The sequence below is a fragment of the Anopheles coluzzii genome, chromosome 3 (genome assembly GCF_943734685.1).
Source record: "Anopheles coluzzii chromosome 3, AcolN3, whole genome shotgun sequence".
NCBI lineage: Eukaryota > Metazoa > Arthropoda > Insecta > Diptera > Culicidae > Anopheles > Anopheles coluzzii.
Window position 1 is genome coordinate 3,257,828 of NC_064671.1, and position 21,335 is coordinate 3,279,162.

A 21,335-nucleotide genomic window follows, 5' to 3' on the forward strand; every position below is an offset into this window, starting at 1 on the left:
TTTTTAAAACGAGATAAAAAAAACGCTCGTATTATTGTACTTTGCTTTGTTTTTATTGTATGTTTTATCCTCCGTATTTTGGACCAGCAAACACAGGCAAATGGCTGTATTGTTTTTCAACAAACCCCATATCATCTTACATTGCTAAGCATAATTTATTCGTTCAAAAAGACAATATTTTCGTTGCAGATGAGGTTAACACCACCAGCTTCAATGTTTTCCAAAATGATGGGATTGGAATTGATTTGATAGCATATTTCATTCAATATTTCCTCGTTTACTGCTTTATCTCCGAAATCAGGTTGCAGCAAATTGCCAGTGTCTACTGCAGTAGCTATTTTATTACCAGATTGTACTTCTTCATTTGAATGGTGTTTATTCACGTGCGTTTGAAGCCGAGATCGCGATGTGTAAGCCAAATTACAATACGCACATCGAAAAGGTTTGCCTACGTGTTGATAAGCATGTACTTTAAGCTGCTGCTTTTGACGAAAACTTCTACCACAATCGCTACATTTGTGTGGCTTTTTGTCGCTATGAATTAGCACGTGGTCATTCAGATGACTCACTGTGGTGAACTTTTTGGAGCAAACTGTGCAGGCATACTTTCGTTTGCTATCAGGCATCTCATGTTCCTCGAGATGTTTTCGCAAAAAGTTGCCTTTTGCGAACGATTTGCTACACAGTTTGCAGCGAAATTTTTTCCCCACATGCAATGCCATATGCGTGTTTAATGAATCTTCCCTGCCGAATGTACGATTACATATCTGACAACAGTGTTGCTTCACACCAGCGTGCAGTATCAGCTTATGATCTTTCAAGGAAGATTTCCTAGTAAATCTGTTGCCACAGAGTTCACACTGGAACTTTTGTTGTTGGATAAGCGGTTTTGATTCTTCGTGGTGTTTCGATTTTTTATGCGGGTCAAGTTTGGTGAGTTTTCTTTTGCTAACAGAAGATAGCGAATTTTCCCTTTTAGCATTCTTTTTTTCTTCGTTCGGTTTTAACAGCTTCCTGTGTACTCTGAGCTCATGATTATAGCAGGACACCTTTGCTGCAAACGACATTTCGCAGTACTGGCAATGGTAGTTTTTTTGCGCTGAATGAATCTCGGCGTGCCTTTTCAACAGCTTGCGTTGCTTAAATCTTTTCGAGCAAATGCTACAACCAAACATTCCATCGCCATTATTAGACGGACTTTCACAGTGCTCGATTTTCGGCACGGTTTGTGCATAATCTTCTTTGGGATAGTCAGCTGCTCCAACTGCTTCGTCGATATTAAGCTCTAAATTACTTATAATTTTGGCAATGTTTGCTTTCGTCTGCAGTTCTTCACGGGTTTTTAGTGCTGTCATCCGAAATATGTAGAATTCCTTAAGCATTCCAACACATCGCGAACAAATGTTGTCACACATTAATTGGTTCGCTCTTGATGGTATTTCTAACGTTGCAGGAAGCTGTGTAAATTGTGTGTAAAGTTCGCCCAACTCCATGGTTTTAACAGGCTGATTATTTTCACAGCTTTCGTCCCCTCTAAATTCACATCTTGTTGTAATTTTGTACGTAGGGGTTGTTTCGGCTAAACAGCACAAGCAAATTATTTCCATTGCTGGGTAACAGCATGTAGGATAGTTATTTACTTTCACCAGAATTCTGTAACTTCTGTAGAATCTTTTCTGGTTCGGATGCCGTGTGTTAGTATGTTTATTTACATTACATTACCTTACAACATTACAGTCTGTTCCCGAGTTACGCGGATTCGGAGATACGAGGTTTTCTAAATTTGACAAATCAAATGTCAAATCAATATAATTGAAGAATAATTGAGAATTGTCAAATGCAGTATAAATTGCATTTTTATTAATAAACTTAATCGACTTATTTTTTTTTATTCAGGAGTAGCGGTCCAAAAAGGCCGTATTGCTAAATTTAATCGACTTAATAGCTAAAAGTATCAGAAAGTTCGGCACGAATCGTATTGAAGAAGTGATAAAGTGTATAAAAGTACTAAATTCAATAAAAATTACCGAATTATTAACTGTGTTTTGGCCGAAAACCGCGAAATTCGACTTACGCTAATATTCAAGTTACGAGGTTTCCTCGGCAACGCACAAACCGCGTAATTCGGGAGCAGACTGTACATTAAATGTCAGTTTCTGCAAAACAAAGAAGCACTGTTTACACTGTCACGTTTAAAACTCGATCGCCGTTTTTGTTTTCCAAACATTGGCTAAATTTCAATTTTGAATGCAACAAATTAAATAATCCCTTATTGTGAATAATGTATCATTATCATTGATACACTAGATGATATCTTGCATTCCTTAATTAATAGTCAAGGTAACTATTTCATAAAAGAGAGCAATTTCCACAATTATTTCTCTCGGTTTTATAGGATTTCAGTAAAATCCAAATGAATCCAAGGACTGTTTACTGATTTTTCATTTACCACTTTAATTAAGAAGTCCGATAAAATGAGGTGCATTATTGTCAACCGCTTATACTCATTGCACTATGAATTATCATTGTTTACATTATTCTTTTGCTAAATTTTTGATACACATTATCAGTATTGTATTTATCAAAGAGAACCAAAAAGTTTTTATCATTATTTCTATGCATACCTGCCAACCGATTATTACTTTATTTTCAACTCGCACTATAGAGCTCTATTCTAAGCATACAAAACAATTGATTGATCGAACTCATGCAGCAGCATTGATGTAAATTAACCATTTTTAACGATAACGGAAGGGAACAAAACATCTTATTGTTCTAACACATATTTGTCAACAATTTGCGTAATCATATCACTTATACGTGTGCGATACGATTCATACTTTTCAAACCCTCGTATACTGGCCCTTACAAACACGGCGGTATTTGTTTGACAATCAAAATCATCCTCCACAGTATCGTCACGTTCGTAGCAATCCGGTTCCGGTGGCCAGTGGAAGTACATACAGCTTTCAATTAATCCGGCTAGATGATAGTGTGTGCAGGATTCTAGGAAAATTGATCTCGGCAGAATGACTTCCAAATCCAACCCATTTACCGCTACGTAGGATGACAAGCTATCATAGTACAGATGCTTCCATTGTTCTAACAGGGGATCTCTAAATTCGCTTAACGTTGATATCATAATGAGCGCCATCACATCATATGCTGGTGGTGCGATGCGTGAAAACTGAAAGTCCACCAATTTTGCATCAACAGGATGTGCTGCAAAGGATAAATAAGTGTATGCATTGAATTAGAAAATCGAATTATATTGAGCTATTTTTTTTAAAGAATTCCATCATTACTCAATATTTACCTTTATTTGCACCATTGAGTTTTGTGTCATATTTAAATAAAATATTATTACACCATAAATCTCCATGGTTTAAGACGTTCCGGAACACGTTTGATGGTTTCGCCAAATCATAAATACGGCGCACTGTCAACGGAATACTTTTAAGGATGTATTCCAATTGCTCCGAATTTTTGTATTTATCAATTCGTTTGGCAACTTCACACATAACCTGGATGCAGTTTTCTAGATTTGTGGTACGCACGTACGATTCACTATTTATATACACGTTTTCCTCCAGCATACATGTGCTTTTCCCAGACAGATTTACTGATAAATCAAGTAACGTTGTTTTGGTTCGTTCTTCGTATATCAACGACATCGCGTGCAATTTTGCAATCGTTTTTAGAGCCATTTCTATGTGAGCTTGGTTCAATAAACTTGTTCCTCCATCAATCATACCGTAGCCTTGCTGTTTTAGATCATCAAAAACGATCACTTTTCCTTGTTTCGTTAGATAGGTGTTAGCTACAACGTCTCCAATGCCCTGACAACTATCAGCTAGCTCGGGAATTAGCTTACTGTATATGAATATTTCTTTATCGAAGCAGCTCATCTCTGTTATATACTCTGCCAGCTTAAGGTTTGTTTCCGGTAACATCTTGATGAAGAACGAAACATTTTGAGTCCTGCTCGTTGAAGAGGCGGAAGTGTCATCATCTTGTTGTCCTGTATCCTTTTGCGCAGGACTTTCCTCTAGCTCAACGGATAGAATAAGATGATCTGCCAAATATCCGATAGGTTCTTCGCTTATTCGTTTAAAACGGTAAGATTTCACTTTTGAAGATGCCCGTTTACTCCTTTCCACAACCAACTGCACGTCCTCGTTAGTGATGATTTGCACCGTGGGGGCATCCATTATCTCCATGTAATTGCCAGTATGGAATCTACGCTTGAAACTGTACTTCACGTACGTTGGACACGAATTAACAAATCACTCGTGCGGACTCCCTCATTGGCCTGAACCAAAGCGTTCTTTCTCGCTCTGTGACGTAATCAAGTCCACGAACTTGCTGAATCACGGGGAAAACTTTCAACCGTTCCAGTGCTTGAAATATCACGCGTATCTCGTTGTACACTAACACACAAATTTGAGTGGTGGCAAGTGGTTCAACCATGGATTAATCGTGCCTGCACCTGCTGCACCATGCACCTAAAGAATGCACTTCAGTTTACTGCGGTGGCCGCCGATAACGATGTGTGTAATATGTAAGCCCTGTTGCACGAACTGTGCGTGCCGACACTTTAACAGTGTTCAATATTTCTAGTTAGTTAATAATTCTAACTTTTTGAATCACAGACTTTGCTAGTTTTTTGGAAACATAATGAAAATACAACACACGAGTTCCAACTTGATTGCTGATATCAAATATTTTGTCTTTCTGAGAAATACTTTTGACAGCTGCTATAAAGCCCTATCAGCTGATTCTGCTGTTTTGTTTCCCACGTAACAAATTATTTACAAGGCGTATTGCAGGGTTTGTTGACAGGTTATTTCGGGAAAATCCGTGTCTCAAATACAGGTAGTCCCTAAGATACGCGGTACCTCTTCTACATTGATTTGGAGATGCACGGCTTTCTACTGTTCAGCACGTTTTGTACTGATTTTGATGTATCCATTATCAAATACAAAATATTTTACAATTGTATCAAATTTTAAAAATCATTCTATAAATTACTAGTTTTGCAAAATTTTCGTTCAAAATAACATAATGAATATAGTGGCTAAAAGTTATTTGAAAAGTCAATCCCTTTACTTATACATGAAATTATCATTATATCTGGGGTTAATATTAAAGTATAACTTTAAGACTTAATTCGTAATTCTAACACTTGAACATAACCGGTTAGTTCATAGTTCATAGAAGAAATAAAAACAAGCTCCAGTATTGTACATGTTTTTTTAGTAAAGTTTTCGTGCTGCTTAGGGCTATTTGAGGAACAGAGCTAAATGCTAAAGCAAATAGTTAACCATAAAATACGCATGTTATCATAACAGGATACGGTTGGCACAGTCACAGATAATACCAGACGCTGTGGATACTCACTATATGTTCTTTTTATCATTTGGTTCAAAGCAGAGTACGAACTGATGTCTTGGTAATTGAGATAATTGAGTTAAGCAAATAAAGATCGCTAGCAGGAGATGCTAGCGAACATTCTCAATGGATTTCAGTCTTGATCGTGACATTGCCAAGGAAAAAGATTCTTAAATCTTCTGATCAAGCTCGTTCCTCTAAAGAAAATGGATTTTTCCATTGCTGATTGTAGTATGATTATCAAGAGTGATTTTAAGACATGTGGCGACTTTTTTAAAGTGATCAAGTTTGAAATGGAACATATTTCAGGCCAACCGGGATATTTAGGAGAGTATTATTATTTAAACATCACGTATGAAACGGTAAGACACATACTTTTTTAACGCACGTAGATCCTTTTTGCTAACCTAATTGTTTCATAATTTTAAATAGCTGGAAGGAGATATAAAGGCGGGCAAATATTTCATGAAATCGCTTCCATACCACGACGCAGTATTGACGGAAGCGGTGGAAAGTTGGGGCATATTTCGTAAGGAAGCTGAATTATACAGTCTTCTTTTCAATAAGTATGAAAGAGATCCGAAGAAAGTGACCAAGTGGGCTCCTGATTGTTTTGTTGCACGAAGCAACATGCTTGTAATGGAAGATCTTACAAGTACAGGATATCAAACAACTTCATTCCAAACAACGCTGAATGAACAACACATGAAAGCAGTGTTCGACCGTTTAGCCCAAATGCATGCCTCTTCTATCCATTTTGAGATTAACCAACTGGGCGGAAAATCGATTGGAGCTATCTATAATGAAGATGTTTTGTTTGAAACCACATTCACTTCAACAAGCGGATGGTTTGTGGCTGGATTAAAGGTAATCTCAACTTACAGTGCATTATTGTGTTTCAAAATATGTAACTGTTTGTTTGTTTCTTCCTTTCAGGGAATTCAAAAGATCGCTTCAGAGAGAAATCGTTACTCACATGATCCACGAAAAAAATCAATCATTGAAAATCAGTTGTGGAGCTGTTTGGAACGAATTTATACACTTGCCGAAGATACGGAAGAATTTCGTTCGGTCGTAGTTCATCGTGACCTATGGATCAACAATATCATGTTCAAGTACGATCAAACAGACGATTTGTGCAAAAAACCGACCGACTGCTTACTGATCGATTTTCAGTTGGCGCGATATTTGCCACCATGTGTGGATTTTGTATGCGCTTTATATCTTTTAACTAATGCCGAACATCGGTCACAGTACGCTGACCGGTACGTTGAGTATTATTACAATTCATTACAAAACAAATTAGCAATTCTAGGCCTGAATGGGCCATCTATTCTCTCAAGAGAACAATTCGAAAAAAGCCTTGATCATTATCGGCTTCTTGGTCTCGTTTGGACGGGCGTACTGCACGGATTTGTGAACTTTCCCAAAGGTATGTTGGCTCAATTGCACCAAGAAGACCCTGAAACATATACAAGAATGTCGATGGAGAATCGAGACGATTTTATCTTGAAGTATTATGACAGTGATAGTTTCTTTCATGATCGGTTAGATGACATTGTTACCGAGCTGTTAGAATACTTGTTTGATTTTAAATAGCTCTATAATAATAATTCAGATTCACTTCATACTATGTGGGCGCTGTAGTTGATCACAAAAAAAAACAAAATTAAACAAAGTTTAATGTTTAAAAAAATGTGTACAAGCGGGAAATGAGCAATATTTTAAGCAATAAAATTGCTAAAAACAAGAATGAAACAAAAGAAAAATAAAAAATATCAAGTCAAATTATACGAAAAAATGGATATTTAGTAAACGCTTTGATCGGCCAGGTGACAATCATTTAAAGCTTATAGTAATAGTATACATTTATATTATTTCTATATATTCATCCGCTATGAGCGTTTCGGATACTATGTAAACAATAATTACATCGCAACACGGTTGTTCTTAATACATAATAAAGGTTATTGTAACATAAGCTATGATATTATCGAGCGTTCATCAACTGCTGAACTGGAATGATTGCTGATTTTCACAAAACTTCTACAATATCTTTTATAATTCCCGTCATTCTTTCGCGATAATTCACATTATTCTGGAACACTTCCAAACACAGTTTAATCTTTTCCGCTCCGCTAAACCGTTCAAAACACTCGGGGGAAGAAAATATATCATCGATGTAGCTACGTGGCAATAGTGTAACATGATTCATTAGGAAGTTTTCAATCAGTCCAGATGTTTTGTACACCTCACAAGACGCTAAGAACGTTTCCTGTGGGTATAACGTCTCGGGGTTTGCACACAGTTTTGAATGCGTTTTCAGTTCTGCCTTTAAGCATTGATAGTAGAAGTGTGTTAGCTTAACATAATGCTGCCGCCGAAATTCCCCAGTGCTATTGAGCGTGATTAGCATGTTTACATCGTACGCTGGTGGCGCATAACGCATAAACTGGAAGTCAACTAACAGGCACTCTAGTGGCGTTCGGGTTGGTTCATTATTTTGATAGCGAAACATCATATTGCTAGCCCAGAGGTCACCATGGCATGCAACGTTTTTAAACTTGCTAGAAGGCTTAACAAGCTCGTAGATCTGCATTACAAACGAGGGTAGTTTTTGCAGTATCGTTATCAACCGTGGGTTGTCATTTTCGATGATTCGCACAAATGCGAGCAAAATATCGACGGCAACGTTGAGTTCCTCTATTCTTGGATTATTATCCCTTCTAATCCAAGCATTTTCTTCCAACAACCCCGGAAATTGCAGCGGTACACTTGTTCCCGTCTCTTTTTCCAACAGAATTGTTGCCGAATGGAATCTTGCCAGGGCAGCAAGTGCGCACTTTATATGCTCTTCATCAAACGTTCTTGTAGCGTCACTGGGAATACTTTCGAATCCTTGTGTTTTTAAGTTTTCCAGTACCAGCACAGTACCCTTGCCTGCATCAGAAAAGTAACAATTCGGTGCAAAGCGCGAATAGATTCTGAGCTTCGGAAACAGTTCGCCATACACTCTTGATTCCTTGCGAGATGTGCCTATTGCTTGCAGGTAGTGAGTAAGGGCCGGTATAGACGATGGTGCAGCTTTTAAAAACAATGCTAAACGAGTGTCGCATTGTTCAGTTGACAATTCGAGTATGAAATGGTCTCCAAGATATCCGGCCCGATTTGTTGTGAATTGTCGTAGCTGGGCCGTAACTTTAGCAACTGGGAACACATGTTCGGCTTGTGCTTCTTTGTTGCTTTCAAACGACCAGTAATTGTTCCAAATTACGCTTAAATCATCTTGCGAAAAGCACAATTTCTCAGATTCCAGACGTAATTCACTTTCTCCGACCATACTGATACAGATACACTTTCGAACTGAAAGCCAATCATCGCAGACCATCAACTCCATCAACAAGCTCCCTCTTCCTATCGGTGAAGCTGGAGCCCTTACGTCACCTAGCAACATTTCAATGTATTTGTGTTGTTGCGTACTATGTGTGCGTATAGAAGCCTCCAGTCGTCCAGGCGGAACAGATAAGGGCAATAGCGACAAGGTGAAGGAAGAATGGAAACGTTTTACATTCAAAACAAAATTACAAGCAATATAAGATTTAGTAAAGAAGCAGCTTTTAAAGTCTAGATTACTTAACTTTGCATTGCATTTGTATAAAAAAAAAGAAATTTTAACTCAATAATTGAAGGCCTCTGCATGAAAGGAATCATTTTAGCGTGATCAAATCAACGGCGCAAATATGTGATAACGTTTATCGTCAGATTGTAAAAAAAAAGCAATTATTATTGTACCATCAACGTTGTACACCTCTCTCTCTATCTCTTTCTCTCTTTGTTGCAGATTTTCGCCACGTTTTTATTGATTATTGTTTTAGAAATATAACATCATTTATATGTATAAAAGCAAACATCGCCGCTAAGTGACGTAGAAACATATTACAAAAAGGCCATATCCAATGATTCATTCAGTAATTTTCTAAGCTTTGTTTCTTCCGCTCCTGCGATGTCAGTTTGTTTCTTGCTGTTCATCATCCGATTAATAACCGTATGAGCAACATTGCGAGAGGACTTACTGGCTTTCCGCCGAACACTATTGTCGTCTTCATTCATCGTGTTTTCCTCATCGCTTTCATGCCTCTCATGTTTAGCATCTGCAATCGAATCGCTGTCATTGTCAGTTGCCGCTGTTGTTGTACCTGCCACAACCAGCGTCCTTTGATTCGTCGGCTGAGTGGCGGTCGGCTGAGTACGGCGCTCTTCCGCGATAAGCAACGAACGGAGAAAGTCCTTGCACAATAGGCTTATTGGTGCCATGGTGTGAGAAGATGACGAAATGATCTATATAAAAATTATACAATTATAGATTCGTTAGCATTATTTGTGTACATCTAAACAAAACAAAAATACCCACAAAATAATAAATTTTAGATATGACACAATAGTGACGCTACAGTCACCGTAAAATTTGTAGTTCAACTAAGTTAAATAATTTTTAGGATATAAAAATATTTCTGTTTACGGCCATTTTTATCACTATAGCATCTAATGCGTTAATGCGTAAAGCATGCATCCCTTAAACAACATTTACATTTATGGTATAGAATTGAGCAGAGATTGGTGAAATGCATGCAATGGACAGCTGGCAACGGATCATGCACAGCAGTAGTTCCATTTATTGTATATCTCTTTCTGCACGTTTATCGTTTCGCTGAGCACTGAGATTTATCCCGGAGATAGATAGGACTATATAAGCCAAATTGAATTACAATAAGGTATCAATTTGCAACCAACAGTCTAGCAGTGTGCACAACACCCATTCAATATTGCTGTAGTTTATTCAAGCTATATTTTACAGCGTATAAATCGCTCATTAAAATTTCGAATCCGTTGCCCAAATAGATGTTCAGAACGGCTGTGGTGCTTGTGGTGTAAAATAATCTCACGTAAATAAACGTGAAAACGTATACGAATTGTGGTAATATCAAAAATATACCCTTCTTTTTGTGGAATATGAGACTGTGCGGGTTTATCGCTTCTGTACTGATTATGATCTGCGCATTCAGGGCATGTACGGTAACAGGTTGGCCTGTTACCAATCCAGAGGTGGTGGACAGTCTGATTTTTGCTGATCCGGAAGAGGTACGTAGTTTGGACACGGTTAAAAACTTATTCTCTATCTGTTTCAGCATGGAGATGAGTTTGTTTAAGGACTGTTTGCACAGCCAGTCATATCAATTTTCCTCCATCCTTTCACTCCAATTCACAGGCTGCACTATCAATGAAGGAGATACCTCAATGGCATTGCTTGCGATACTTTAAGCATGACATTCATCTCATGCGTCGTTGTAGAAACTATAGAATGCACATGTTGCGAAGACCTACTGATATGATGTAAAGTAATACGGAACGAACCATGAACCATCTATATTAGTTTATCAATTCCCTAAGCGACGATATGTACGCACAATAATGCCTATATATATATAGTTTCAAAACCTTCAATCAGTTTCAAACATCAGTTTGAATTGTTAATAACTGATGCACGCTAACACTAAACAACATCTTAGATGGAATTTTAAATAACGAAAGAAACAGTAAGGGATATGTGTTTGTGTGTATAATCAAATCATCAAAGATGGTAGGGAAATATAAGATTTTTAAATGGAAAAGTAGGAACATACGATAGCAGAACCCTGTAGGTTATTACAATATTAAATCTAATTTTTCGTGATACACAAGTCCCAGTGAGGTTTTGTTTTTTTAACGATGTGCCTGGCAGTATTTCATTCTTCCAATCAATACTATGAGCTTGCAGTAAATCCAATGAACTATGCTAGTGCCACAATGTGTACATTACAATCCAACAGCGTTACAACCAATAAAAAATCCAAATGTATTTTAGAAAGAAACGAAGAAAAATCTATCGCTCGAGCCAGTACACGCATTCCCTTATTTGATGTTTCTACATGTTTGCTTTTTTGTTTACAGATCGATCAAGAGAAGAGCACACTAAGTTGAATTTTTGAACAATATACGTGTACCACTCACAACACATTAGTACAACAATTATTAAGGCGGCAAGAGTTTACGGCATCGGTTCTATCGGTTAATGATACAGTAACATCATCAATTGTTCTCTCAGTTTCTAATTTATGCATTCTTTTAATCTTTCTGCTTATGCATTTCTTTGGCAACATGCCTTGCTTTGCCCAGAATTATCTTTGTGGATACCCACGCACCAGACTATCTTTGTATATTATCGAATTATCGAATGTATATTAATGTCTCAGGGGTAATAGAAACATTACTACCCATGTAAAACCGACTCCCTAATCTGATTTTGGTCATTTTTGATCTAAAAAGGGGTTGTTATACACGCTAAAATACTGTATGCCATCACATTGTTCACATTGCCATCACAAAATAAATAAATAAATATCTTTTAAGAATACTTACATCCTTTACAGCAGATTTGGTTGTCAAATCAAACAATGTTCCTGGCTGTGGTAGGTCGGTGTATGGTAGCGCATTATTTCCACTTGAGTGTTTATTCAGCATTGCAGCGAAAGGGGTATTTGCACTGATTGGAGACTCGTTCATGCATACCACGGGACCTAGTGACTCCTCGTCGCTATCTGAGACCAGTTGAAGCAGTTCCTACATTGAAACGCACAATAAACAAGACAATAGAACATGGAATTACACTAATGAACCTTCCTTTCGAAAGCATTCCCAGCATTGCATTTTACGTACTTGTTTTTCATTCAAGAAAAATAGTTGCGAAGTTGCCTGCCAGTCTACATTGAACGACTGTGATCGAGGGTAACGACGAGGGATCCATGCTGCGCCAAATACTTTTGGCATATTGGTCCGATGATAGAGCGGCATAGGAATATTAGGAAGAAACACGTACACTGAAAATAATGAAACGCAATATTGGAAAAATAAATTAGTGATGGGAATTGCTTCAATTCCAAAACTGATTCTGATTCAGGAGCCAATTCTAATTCCAATTCCGGCATCTGAACCCGGAAATAGGCAGCTGAATCGGAATCGGTTCCGGAATCGATTCACCACAACTGTTACAGGGTTTCGAATCATATACAGGGTTTCGAATCATATAAGGGAATAGTTCAACCACTTAGGGGAATGTTGCAAATCTGTAGGGGAATGTTGCAAGCAAGCTGTGGATGTTTGCAATCACTTAGGGGAGTTTTGCAATCGATTAGGGGAATGTTGCAAGCGTACTGGGGAGCTGTCATCAGACGGTGGGTGCCGGTGTAAATACTTTAAAATATTTTCGTCAATATAACTAACTTATCATGTTTAATTAAGGCTCCGCAGCAGGATTTCTTTAGTTTAGTAGTAGTGATTGAACTATTCCCTTATATGATTCGAAACCCTGTAAGGGAATAGTTCAATCACTTAGGGGAATGTTGCAAATCGGTAGGGGAATATTGCATGCAAGCTGTGGATGTTTGCAATCACTTAGGGGAGTTTTGCAATCGATTAGGGGAATGTTGCAAGCGTACTGTGGAGCTGTCATCAGACTGTGGGTGCCGGTATAAAAAGCTACGAATTGATACCGATGATGTTTTTTTAAAAACATCGTTTGGAGTTGTTTTCGTGTGGGATTCTGCTGTACGCATGATAAACTAAATAAATCCTGCTGCGGAGTCATAATTAAACATGATAAGTTAGTAAGATTGACGAAAATATTTTAAGGTATTTACAGCGGCACCCACAGTCTGATGACAGCTCCCCAGTACGCTTGCAACATTCCCCTAATCGATTGCAAAACTCCCCTAAGTGATTGCAACCATCCACAGCTTGCTTGCAACATTCCCCTACCGATTTGCAACATTCCCCTAAGTGGTTGAACTATTCCCTTATATGATTCGAAACCCTGTAATGCCCATGAACATCATTCGGCAGCTACTCACCTTCATTGGTTTTTGTAAATGTTGCGATCAAATTAGTGAAGGGATCCAGTGCTAGTTGGTCGATGGTAAGCAGTACAGATACTTGAATTTTTAACGAAAGTAGATTCCAAATGATCAACCGATTCTCGGTACAAATAAGCAGAAGGTGCGAAAACTGCCCATAGCAGAAATGCACATTCTTAATTTGCGCAAAACTTTTCACTGGACCGTCTTTGTTTTTAATGCCCGATGTAATAGCGTTTGGAAAGGTTCCGTTTGTGTTAGCCATGCTTTTTCGGTCCGGATTCACTGCGGTCATAAACACATTTTCAATATCTTTATCATTGATTGTTGGCATTTTACGACGCTCAAAATTGCGCATCCTCCGATAGCTTTTGAACAAAGTCTGTTTATCCATGTTTTCAACTATCTTCTCTAAAGATTTGTTAATTTTTCGAGAAGATCGTCGGGAGGTTAGGATTTTTTGTTGAATGATCTTTCGAGCATCATCCGTTGTTCGACAAGTGATTGCTAGCGTGTGAAACATTTCAGCTCTCTGTGCCATGTTCAGTTGTACGTTTCCTGCAGATTTTTGTACAATCATTTTTTTTAGTTCCTGAGATAGGCTGTTGATTTTATCGCTTGCAGTGTTTTTCCTGGTGCGAATAATTCTTTGGCACTTGTTGCGATTGGTGTTCATTTTTTCCAACACAACACTTCTTTCTTTTCCATTCATTAGAGCAATCATTTCGGTGGTGATCTCTTCGCGCATATCGTCATATGTCTTTTCCATTGTACTATTCTTTGCCGATTTCTTTACGTTTGCTGTTGTTGGTATCATAATTAGCGCCCGGTTGACGCAACCGTCATAGCTGCTCGGCGTAGAAAGGGCACATTTCAGTTGCAAAGTTTCTGTGTTCCACGTACACAAGATGTTTCCGAACCCTCCAGCCAGAAGGGAGGCGTCTTGCGAAAATGATATCGACTTCACGGGCAGGTTGCGGTGCTGTACGCTCCCAACGCAGGTCCATACAAGCTTCTCAGTTCCATCACTCAATTCTACCGAGTCTAGCGCCCACACTTTTATGCGCCGGTCTTCTCCAGCGGTAGCGCACTGTAAATCGCGCTCTCTAGTGCTGCTGGAAAAGGCGATATCATTCACTCCACCATGGTGAACGTTTTCTAGACTAGTGTTCAGTGAATATGTTTGGTGCGATTCATCATACTTCCAGAATTTTAGCCGCGTTTCCATTGAATATTGATTATCGCTCCAGTTTTCAACGGTGGCCAACCAATAGGCATTAATAGCGATGTTTGTCACCACTGTGTTGTGAATAACCACTTTTTCCTCCATGGTGTTGTAATTGCGATTTGTTATATCCAGCGTGTAAAGCAAATTTTTGGAGTAGGTTGAAAAAAATTGAATACATCCTACTCTTCCGTTAAGAACAATCGCTTGCGTTCTGGGATTTACACGCAATCCGGCAGGGAACAACTGCTTCTCCGTAATGTCGCTGGAAGTCTTTGAAAAGCTCTGCACTATTGCTGTTTGTTTGTGGAGTGCGTTCAATATTTGGATACCGTTATCAGCGGTACATAGCACCAGTTTCAGATTTTCTGGCCCCACAACGATGTGTAGAATCGTATCGGACAGTCGGGGAATGAGCGATCCTTTATCGTGCTGTCCCACATTCCATTTGACCACGACACGTTCCTGACCTCCAGAGTAAAAATGTGTACCACTGCTGCCGAACGCCAATGTTTTCACTGGCAGCGAATGCCAATGGTATGTCTCAGGAATAGGACGACCTTGGTCAAGAAAGTTGCGATACAGTACCACGCGTCCTATACTGTCGCCTACAGCAACGATCGGTTCCGTAGGATGGCAAACAATCACACGCGGCATCACACCACTGCAGTGAGGACGACTGTTCACGTACACCGAAGGCTTTAGGCGGCACCAGTACCACCTTTCTAGAGCAATGTACGCGAAATAATTCAGCCCATCACCGCCTGGCGCTGCCAACATGTGAGTATTTTTGGCGTGGTTATGATCAAGGTCTCCTTCCTTGGTCTGCAACTTTGCATTTACCACTTGCAATATTTTCTTTTTCTGCGGACAGTATTGGATAAACATTTTTTTAGATGATGTACCGGCTATTAGAAACGAACCAACGCCATTTTCATCATACATCATATGCAATGACTCGACCAAAAGTTTGGTATTTTTCAGCACTTCCATCTTTCCGCTCAATGTACCGGAATCGATTTTCCACGAGATGATTAGCCCATCATTGGTACAGCCGTATATATACTTGCTGTTCGTTCGGTCGATCACCATGCCAATCAGAAAGCTACCATTTACCGAATTCTCATAATTATGAACCAGCTCTCCCGTTGTTATACTAAATGCTTGAATGCAATTTTCGTAGATAATAAACAGTAAGCTGTAAGGACACGAAACGTTACACCGGGTATCTAATTCCGCAATTTTCAAATGATCGTTTCTTACTTTCCGTCCGGAGAGAACAGCGGTGGGTATTGCACCAAACATCCGCCGGCAACCCGTCTTATACGAAGGTCCTCTTCGACGTCCGATGAAACAGCAGGTTCTTCAAACTTTTCTCTTGATTGTTGACCCCTCTCTTTGGACGGCATTTTGGATTGAAACATCGTGTCTATGCACATTATGAATATATTTCACAAGACACAATATTAATAATTTTCCTCCTCGATTAACTAGCGGATGGTGTGTTATTCCGAGCACATCACAATGCAGATGTAAACAGTGCAGGTTTTAGGTTATCTGTCATTAGCACATGGATTTTGACATCGCTCTAGCCCTTCACACTGTAGTTTTGTGGACAACTCGCATGACAGTTATCTAAGCATATTTTTTAAATTTTTTTTAGATCTACTTGGCCGTTACGATAAAAAAGGCTCTACAATTGGTTAAAAGTATGGATGCATTTACTCATGCATTACGAAAATCCGTGACACAAAATCCGGAAAACATTATTCATTCATATGCATATTTTTTCAAACCTACAGTGGTTAATGAGACGTAAGCATCGAAATGCACAAGATTGATGGCAAAGATCGTCTTCAACCACACGCATGTCTTTACAGCTCACTTGAGTGTTCTTAAAATAAGTGTCTTATTCATAGTAAATCAATGTGCACATAATATTTCATCAAAAAACGTGTTTGTTTGTGCACAGAACGTGGTCAAAAGCGGTTGTGCTGTCTGCTTGTTTGTGTGGAAAATAAAAGATCTATTCATGGCATTTCATAGTTTGCACTCGAAGCGGAGTTTGCACTACACGTGGTTTGTGATTGTTCACAGCCACAGTCCCAGTTCGCGGAAATACGCGGTTTTCTAAATTTAACAGTTCAGGTGTGAAACCAGTACCCATTAATTATCTATAAATTTTGGCTGATAATAGCAATATTCGACATACGCGCAAATTTCTTCTCGGTCCGCATTAATAGCATATCTCGGGGACAACCTGTAGAGTAGTAATAACAATTGCTATTCGGCAAGGACTGGCTATCCGATTGCGTGGCTGCGTACGCACAAGAAGTATGTAAAGACAAGCATGACCACGTAGGTCGTTACGCCAAAGAAGAAGAATAACAGGGATTAAAAACAACTAATGTATCGAAAGAATAACAACGAAAGCAACAACGAAAAACAACAGTTATCCGCTACGGACTGTTCCAACCGGTTCTTGAGGTTCGTTCCTGTTACTTTGCACAAATCATTTGTTCTATTGGCTGCGTTTGGTTTGCTCTGATATGGAAATTCATTCTAGGACATAGTAATCTGCAATATTGTTAAATTTTTATGTGATGTAAGTTTTTTAGTGCTTCCGGACAAAATGTAAGTATAAGTGCCACTAAAAGAATGTAGGAGGTATAGGATATTTTAGTTAAAATAACGCGATAGCGTGACTAGAGAAAATTGTGCATGTTTTCAAGTTCAAGGTGACGACCGTAAATTCGATGTGAATGCAAATTGCAATACCGCTCAACCGTTCTAACTAGTTAACTATGTATGATCTCATTATGTAGCACAACTATCCCAAGCTTTATTTACTTATTTATTAATGTTTTATTCAGTAGTGACGGCCCGACCGTATTGTTTATCCTAAACTATATTTGCAGTTACATAAGATATGTTTTATATCAGCTCAACGGGTTGATGAAGAACTTTTAGAAATGCTTGAAAATATTACATCATCATTCATGTTATTGTCCTTATAACAACCTGAATCCTGAATGAAACATTATAAAATTGTATACTTTTGCAGATTGACGCTGTCTGTGTGGCGGATTTTGCAATACTTATCTGTGAAACTGTTAATGAGGTGGTATACGACGCTTAGCATGAAGACACGCTGTGCAAAAATGATACATTTTATGGTGGTCGTAATGGTGATAATTATCTGTGATGTAAAAAATGCATCGTCTGCCACAATTCAGGTATCCGAAAAGATGAACAATGAAAGGGAATCTTTATCTGAATCCGTAACTGGCATAGACAACCAACCACAGCCATCTCTAACGGCGTACGATCAGCGCCAAAGTGGGAAGTACAATCTACGTGTTCACATAAAGGATGTAAAAATAATAGCTGTAAATGGAGATGGATTGGAAGACAGTTTGGATGACGACACCATCTACGATTATGGTGATTATGATTACGATCCTGCTCATCTCACTGTAAGCCCTCTTCCCTTGTTTGGAATAGGATCGGTGTCTATAACCTCCAGCAAACCACCTAAATTGACGACAAATAGCAAACCGCAATCATCCACACGTGCTTCCACGGTATCTACTACCATTCAATCCACAACGGAATTGAATGCACTCCCCCAGGAAGTGTCCTCGGTGTCACTGCCGTCAGAACAAACTGTTTCGACAACTGCTAAGACTACAACAACATTTAAACCTTCCCACATTAGTAGTAATGCTGTGTTAAAACCAATCCAAGCACCTGGACAATATGACTATCAGGAAATACCAGTGCAAGTTATAGTTGAACGCAAACACTAAATACTCTTCGTTTACTTTTGTGATTGAGCAAAAAGGCTAATTCTTCCATAAAACAAAGTAGCACCGAATTTCTTGTCAATACTGAACTATGTAACTAGTAGTACAACGACTCGAGGAAATCCTTTAGGCTAATCTTAAAATAACTGATCAATAATCGAGTCATTTCGATTGCATTGAAATATACAATTTTACTTTGAAATTTAACGACTTTTTCCCTCGTCAATACTGCTGTAAACTATTTCCAGAATAGTTGGTGTAAGCAGTGGTGGATTTAGACTTTACAGGGGGGCGGCAAGTGTTGAGCGGAGGGAGGGTGCTGGGCTGTCCCAAATCGACGGGCGGTCGCCCTGCCTGTTTACCGTAAAGCCCGCCATTGTGTGTAAGTATTATTTATCTATTTACGTTACATGGCTATGTGGAAGAAATCTTATAGATTGGCAGGATGCACATTAAGGAAGAACTTATATTACCTACCATCAAAAATGGAAGCATTTCTTTCAGAAATACACTCTCAGCTTTAATGTATTTTTAATGTATTGGAGAGTGTCTTTAATTAAGTTTGTGCTATAATAGTGAACCTTACATGCGCTTTGCATGACAATTTACGACCTTTTAAACAATCCCCCTAAACCGCACGAAATTTGTTAATAACTAAACGTTTAATTTACCCTTTTAAAGCTATTCAACTGCTTTGCCTAACGTATTGCAGTAAGTACCAAGGTAGAGGAACCGAAAGAATAAAATAAAATAAAATACCACACAGAAACTTTAAAGAAACGTGAGGACAAAAGCATGTCCCCATTTACAACCTAACAAATCACAGCCTACACAAGCAAAATAACAAAGGTATAAAAGCACCGATAGCAATGAACACAGGTAACATTATGGACGAATCGTCCAGCGAATACGGATTCGGTTGCTTTGGACCGCTTGTTTTTCGCTGCTTTGACGAGGTTTTTGCTGTATCCTCTGTGGATGTGCTAAAAAAGTCGTCCATTATGTTATCCTCCCCTCCTTCCAGCATATGACCATCATCGTCAGATAGGAAATCTGAATGGGGATGGAGTTGCTCGATGCTATTGTCCATATTTGTAGCTCCTGCTGTTTGATGTTGATTCGCCAGAGGCGGCAAACGGGGTAGAAGGGATGCATCGTAATCCTTAATCAGTAGAATTGCATTAATCTTCGGGTTGTCTTTGTAACCCTTGACGAACTCCAACTTTAGTTTACTTCCCCGGATTTCCGACTGTTTGTCTTTCAAATACAAACGGCCCCGAGATACGGAAAAGAATACAAGCTCATCGTGTGCCGTACCCTTGCCCACCAGCGAATATATATCCAAGTCCGATATGATTAGATGATGATCCAGAAGCACATCGAACACCTTCATGTTTGGGCCATTGAAATACACTTCGCAGAATTTAAGTATGAGCACGTACTGACCATCACCCAAGACAGGTAAGTCGTAGGCGAAGGTATCGTGATGATAGCGCTCAGTTTGATACAGAATTTCGTCCTGCTTGCTGACTCTATTGATTGATAGTAGCTGTCTTCCGTAGTCCGACTCTGTTCCAACCTTCCCCTTCAGCGGATCACGAGAATAGTGTATTCCATTCGAATCAGTAACTTCATCGCCGCCAGCATTGATCGCATAGATTACATTGTGTGCACTACTCCCCGTCGACGCTTTAACAGCGTAAAATAATAATGCCAATATGCTGAATATCCTGATTCTACCGAGCCGATGCTTGAACATTGTTTACGGATGCACGGACGTTGGACTACGACGGCTTACCCAATGTGGATTAATTCGGTCTAAAATTGTGCAAAAGAACGAATAGCATCACAATTAAAGGGATGTAAGAAAAATCAATAATCTGCATCAGGAGCAAATTACCTAACAAATAAGTGCATAGTGAGTGACATTTACCGTTGCGTTATCCGCTACCATGTATTTTGGCCAAAGGCTTGTTTTTGTACGGGCTAATCCAGTAGCTCACGGCAGCCGAATTGGTTTGCTAAACACGCTAAAATTATCTCAATCGCCGGCAACATTACGTGGCATTTCACGATTGACTAGTGCAGCTGCATTATTCAGGCGAGTGTTTAGCATCCCTTCTTTTAGGTTTCCGATGGCACCGCCGTACTTTGCCGTCAGTAGTTAAAACGAAAGCTTGCACAAAGTGTATAATTACAGCACAACAAATGTTTCGTTTTCGCTAACTTTGAACACAATGAATCTCCTTAGAAAATCGCATAGCACACTTCTCCAAACAAGTTATGTTGACGTTTCCTGTTGACATATTATTTTGTTTTTTTTCTTCTCTACATTGCGTTTACTTCTTCGAATTGAGAGTTTACTCTTGTGATCGCGAAACAAATGATCCGTTGACTGCATTGCATACAAAAATTACACAATTTGAAAAATATTCAGATTCTGGTGTTGGGGAAACGTTTTTCATGTTACCCCGTTACGACCTATGCTGGTGTCATTTAGCCAGTAACTGTATATAGCCTCCACAGGGGTAAGACGGTGTTTGGTACTAGGCTACCGCCCAGATTGGAATAGAACACCGTCTGGCTTTGTTGCATCTGAAGCGTTTATTCAAAAGACAACCGGGTTTTTAATGATTATAGATATATTTTACATACCTGGTCAGCGAAGTTCCTTTGGTGTTACGTTTCATTCAACTGAATAAGAAACAAGAATTACAATTTCTACATATTTATCCAGCGCTTACCCACTGAATTAAGACAAAATGTTCTGTTAATAAAGACACATCTGTGTCGACAGCTTCTTGCACACCATTTGCATTCGATAATAGATCATTGAATCCAAATGTGGATTCCATGTTTAATGTTTGAAAGTTCGTACTTTCATGTTTTGAATACCTTCCTCCTCCTCCTCGCACCGGCCTCCCAAAAGAAATGTAAATATTTAAAATCAATTTACATATCTAATCA

The 21,335-nt window shown here is 38.9% G+C and overlaps 8 protein-coding genes across 10 annotated transcripts; 3 read left to right on the top strand and 5 right to left on the bottom strand.

Moving 5' to 3' along the window:
* Positions 1-31: 31 nt before the first annotated feature.
* On the bottom strand, positions 32-2,330 carry LOC120955559 (zinc finger protein OZF-like). The gene has a single exon (XM_049609370.1). It carries the CDS (start codon positions 1,605-1,607, stop codon positions 156-158), a length of 1,452 nt encoding a protein of 483 aa, XP_049465327.1. The 5' UTR covers positions 1,608-2,330; the 3' UTR covers positions 32-155.
* Positions 2,331-2,599: 269 nt separating this feature from the next.
* LOC120960006 (uncharacterized) lies at positions 2,600-4,778 on the bottom strand. The gene is made up of 2 exons (XM_040383857.2): positions 3,317-4,778; positions 2,600-3,222 (listed from the first exon to the last, which is right to left on the bottom strand). Exons 1-2 carry the CDS (start codon positions 4,218-4,220, stop codon positions 2,768-2,770), a joined length of 1,359 nt encoding a protein of 452 aa, XP_040239791.2. The 5' UTR covers positions 4,221-4,778; the 3' UTR covers positions 2,600-2,767.
* A 473-nt stretch (positions 4,779-5,251) lies between these two features.
* On the top strand, positions 5,252-7,376 carry LOC120955976 (uncharacterized). The gene is made up of 3 exons (XM_040377276.2): positions 5,252-5,753; positions 5,824-6,258; positions 6,328-7,376. Exons 1-3 carry the CDS (start codon positions 5,598-5,600, stop codon positions 6,988-6,990), a joined length of 1,254 nt encoding a protein of 417 aa, XP_040233210.2. The 5' UTR covers positions 5,252-5,597; the 3' UTR covers positions 6,991-7,376.
* On the bottom strand, positions 7,336-8,921 carry LOC120955975 (uncharacterized). Its single transcript, XM_040377275.2, has one exon. It carries the CDS (start codon positions 8,843-8,845, stop codon positions 7,427-7,429), a length of 1,419 nt encoding a protein of 472 aa, XP_040233209.2. The 5' UTR covers positions 8,846-8,921; the 3' UTR covers positions 7,336-7,426.
* Positions 8,922-9,210: 289 nt separating this feature from the next.
* Positions 9,211-16,123, bottom strand: LOC120955974 (WD repeat-containing protein 75). 2 transcript variants are annotated; one of them, XM_049609365.1, is made up of 5 exons: positions 15,826-16,123; positions 13,335-15,725; positions 12,145-12,305; positions 11,848-12,048; positions 9,211-9,729 (listed from the first exon to the last, which is right to left on the bottom strand). In XM_049609365.1, exons 2-5 carry the CDS (start codon positions 15,652-15,654, stop codon positions 9,328-9,330), a joined length of 3,084 nt encoding a protein of 1,027 aa, XP_049465322.1. In that variant the 5' UTR covers positions 15,655-15,725; positions 15,826-16,123; the 3' UTR covers positions 9,211-9,327. The 2 variants fall into 2 exon arrangements, with proteins under 2 accessions (XP_049465322.1, XP_040233208.2); XM_040377274.2 differs by having other exon boundaries at positions 13,335-15,760.
* LOC120955977 (uncharacterized) lies at positions 9,783-11,441 on the top strand. The gene is made up of 2 exons (XM_040377277.2): positions 9,783-10,530; positions 10,658-11,441. Exons 1-2 carry the CDS (start codon positions 10,402-10,404, stop codon positions 10,784-10,786), a joined length of 258 nt encoding a protein of 85 aa, XP_040233211.1. The 5' UTR covers positions 9,783-10,401; the 3' UTR covers positions 10,787-11,441.
* A 489-nt stretch (positions 16,124-16,612) lies between the features above and the next one.
* LOC120958074 (uncharacterized) lies at positions 16,613-18,575 on the top strand. The gene is made up of 2 exons (XM_040380630.2): positions 16,613-17,196; positions 17,627-18,575. Exon 2 carries the CDS (start codon positions 17,679-17,681, stop codon positions 18,369-18,371), a length of 693 nt encoding a protein of 230 aa, XP_040236564.2. The 5' UTR covers positions 16,613-17,196; positions 17,627-17,678; the 3' UTR covers positions 18,372-18,575.
* Positions 18,576-18,887: 312 nt separating this feature from the next.
* On the bottom strand, positions 18,888-20,661 carry LOC120958073 (malectin-A). Of its 2 annotated transcripts, none has more exons than XM_040380628.2 (2): positions 20,302-20,661; positions 18,888-20,186 (listed from the first exon to the last, which is right to left on the bottom strand). In XM_040380628.2, exon 2 carries the CDS (start codon positions 20,125-20,127, stop codon positions 19,189-19,191), a length of 939 nt encoding a protein of 312 aa, XP_040236562.2. In that variant the 5' UTR covers positions 20,128-20,186; positions 20,302-20,661; the 3' UTR covers positions 18,888-19,188. The 2 variants fall into 2 exon arrangements, with proteins under 2 accessions (XP_040236562.2, XP_040236563.2); XM_040380629.2 differs by having other exon boundaries at positions 20,269-20,661.
* Positions 20,662-21,335: the final 674 nt, after the last annotated feature.

What these genes read in the sequence shown, in the direction of transcription:
- LOC120958074 (XM_040380630.2), top strand. Translation starts at nt 17,679, where the DNA reads ATGAGGTGGTATACGACGCTTAGCATGAAGACACGCTGTGCAAAAATG.
- LOC120955976 (XM_040377276.2), top strand. Translation starts at nt 5,598, where the DNA reads ATGGATTTTTCCATTGCTGATTGTAGTATGATTATCAAGAGTGATTTT. An exon ending in TAAACATCACGTATGAAACG is followed by an intron (nt 5,754 to 5,823) that starts GTAAGACACATA and finishes AATTTTAAATAG; the next exon opens with CTGGAAGGAGATATAAAGGC. An exon ending in GGTTTGTGGCTGGATTAAAG is followed by an intron (nt 6,259 to 6,327) that starts GTAATCTCAACT and finishes TCTTCCTTTCAG; the next exon opens with GGAATTCAAAAGATCGCTTC.
- LOC120958073 (XM_040380628.2), bottom strand. Translation starts at nt 20,127, where the DNA reads ATGTTCAAGCATCGGCTCGGTAGAATCAGGATATTCAGCATATTGGCA.
- LOC120955559 (XM_049609370.1), bottom strand. Translation starts at nt 1,607, where the DNA reads ATGGAAATAATTTGCTTGTGCTGTTTAGCCGAAACAACCCCTACGTAC.
- LOC120955975 (XM_040377275.2), bottom strand. Translation starts at nt 8,845, where the DNA reads ATGTTGCTAGGTGACGTAAGGGCTCCAGCTTCACCGATAGGAAGAGGG.
- LOC120960006 (XM_040383857.2), bottom strand. Translation starts at nt 4,220, where the DNA reads ATGGAGATAATGGATGCCCCCACGGTGCAAATCATCACTAACGAGGAC. An exon ending in ACTCAATGGTGCAAATAAAG is followed by an intron (nt 3,223 to 3,316) that starts GTAAATATTGAG and finishes TATCCTTTGCAG; the next exon opens with CACATCCTGTTGATGCAAAA.
- LOC120955974 (XM_040377274.2), bottom strand. Translation starts at nt 16,001, where the DNA reads ATGTGCATAGACACGATGTTTCAATCCAAAATGCCGTCCAAAGAGAGG. An exon ending in ATTTACAAAAACCAATGAAG is followed by an intron (nt 12,306 to 13,334) that starts GTGAGTAGCTGC and finishes CATTATTTTCAG; the next exon opens with TGTACGTGTTTCTTCCTAAT. An exon ending in TTTTCTTGAATGAAAAACAA is followed by an intron (nt 12,049 to 12,144) that starts GTACGTAAAATG and finishes GTTTCAATGTAG; the next exon opens with GAACTGCTTCAACTGGTCTC.
- LOC120955977 (XM_040377277.2), top strand. Translation starts at nt 10,402, where the DNA reads ATGAGACTGTGCGGGTTTATCGCTTCTGTACTGATTATGATCTGCGCA. An exon ending in TTTTTGCTGATCCGGAAGAG is followed by an intron (nt 10,531 to 10,657) that starts GTACGTAGTTTG and finishes TCCAATTCACAG; the next exon opens with GCTGCACTATCAATGAAGGA.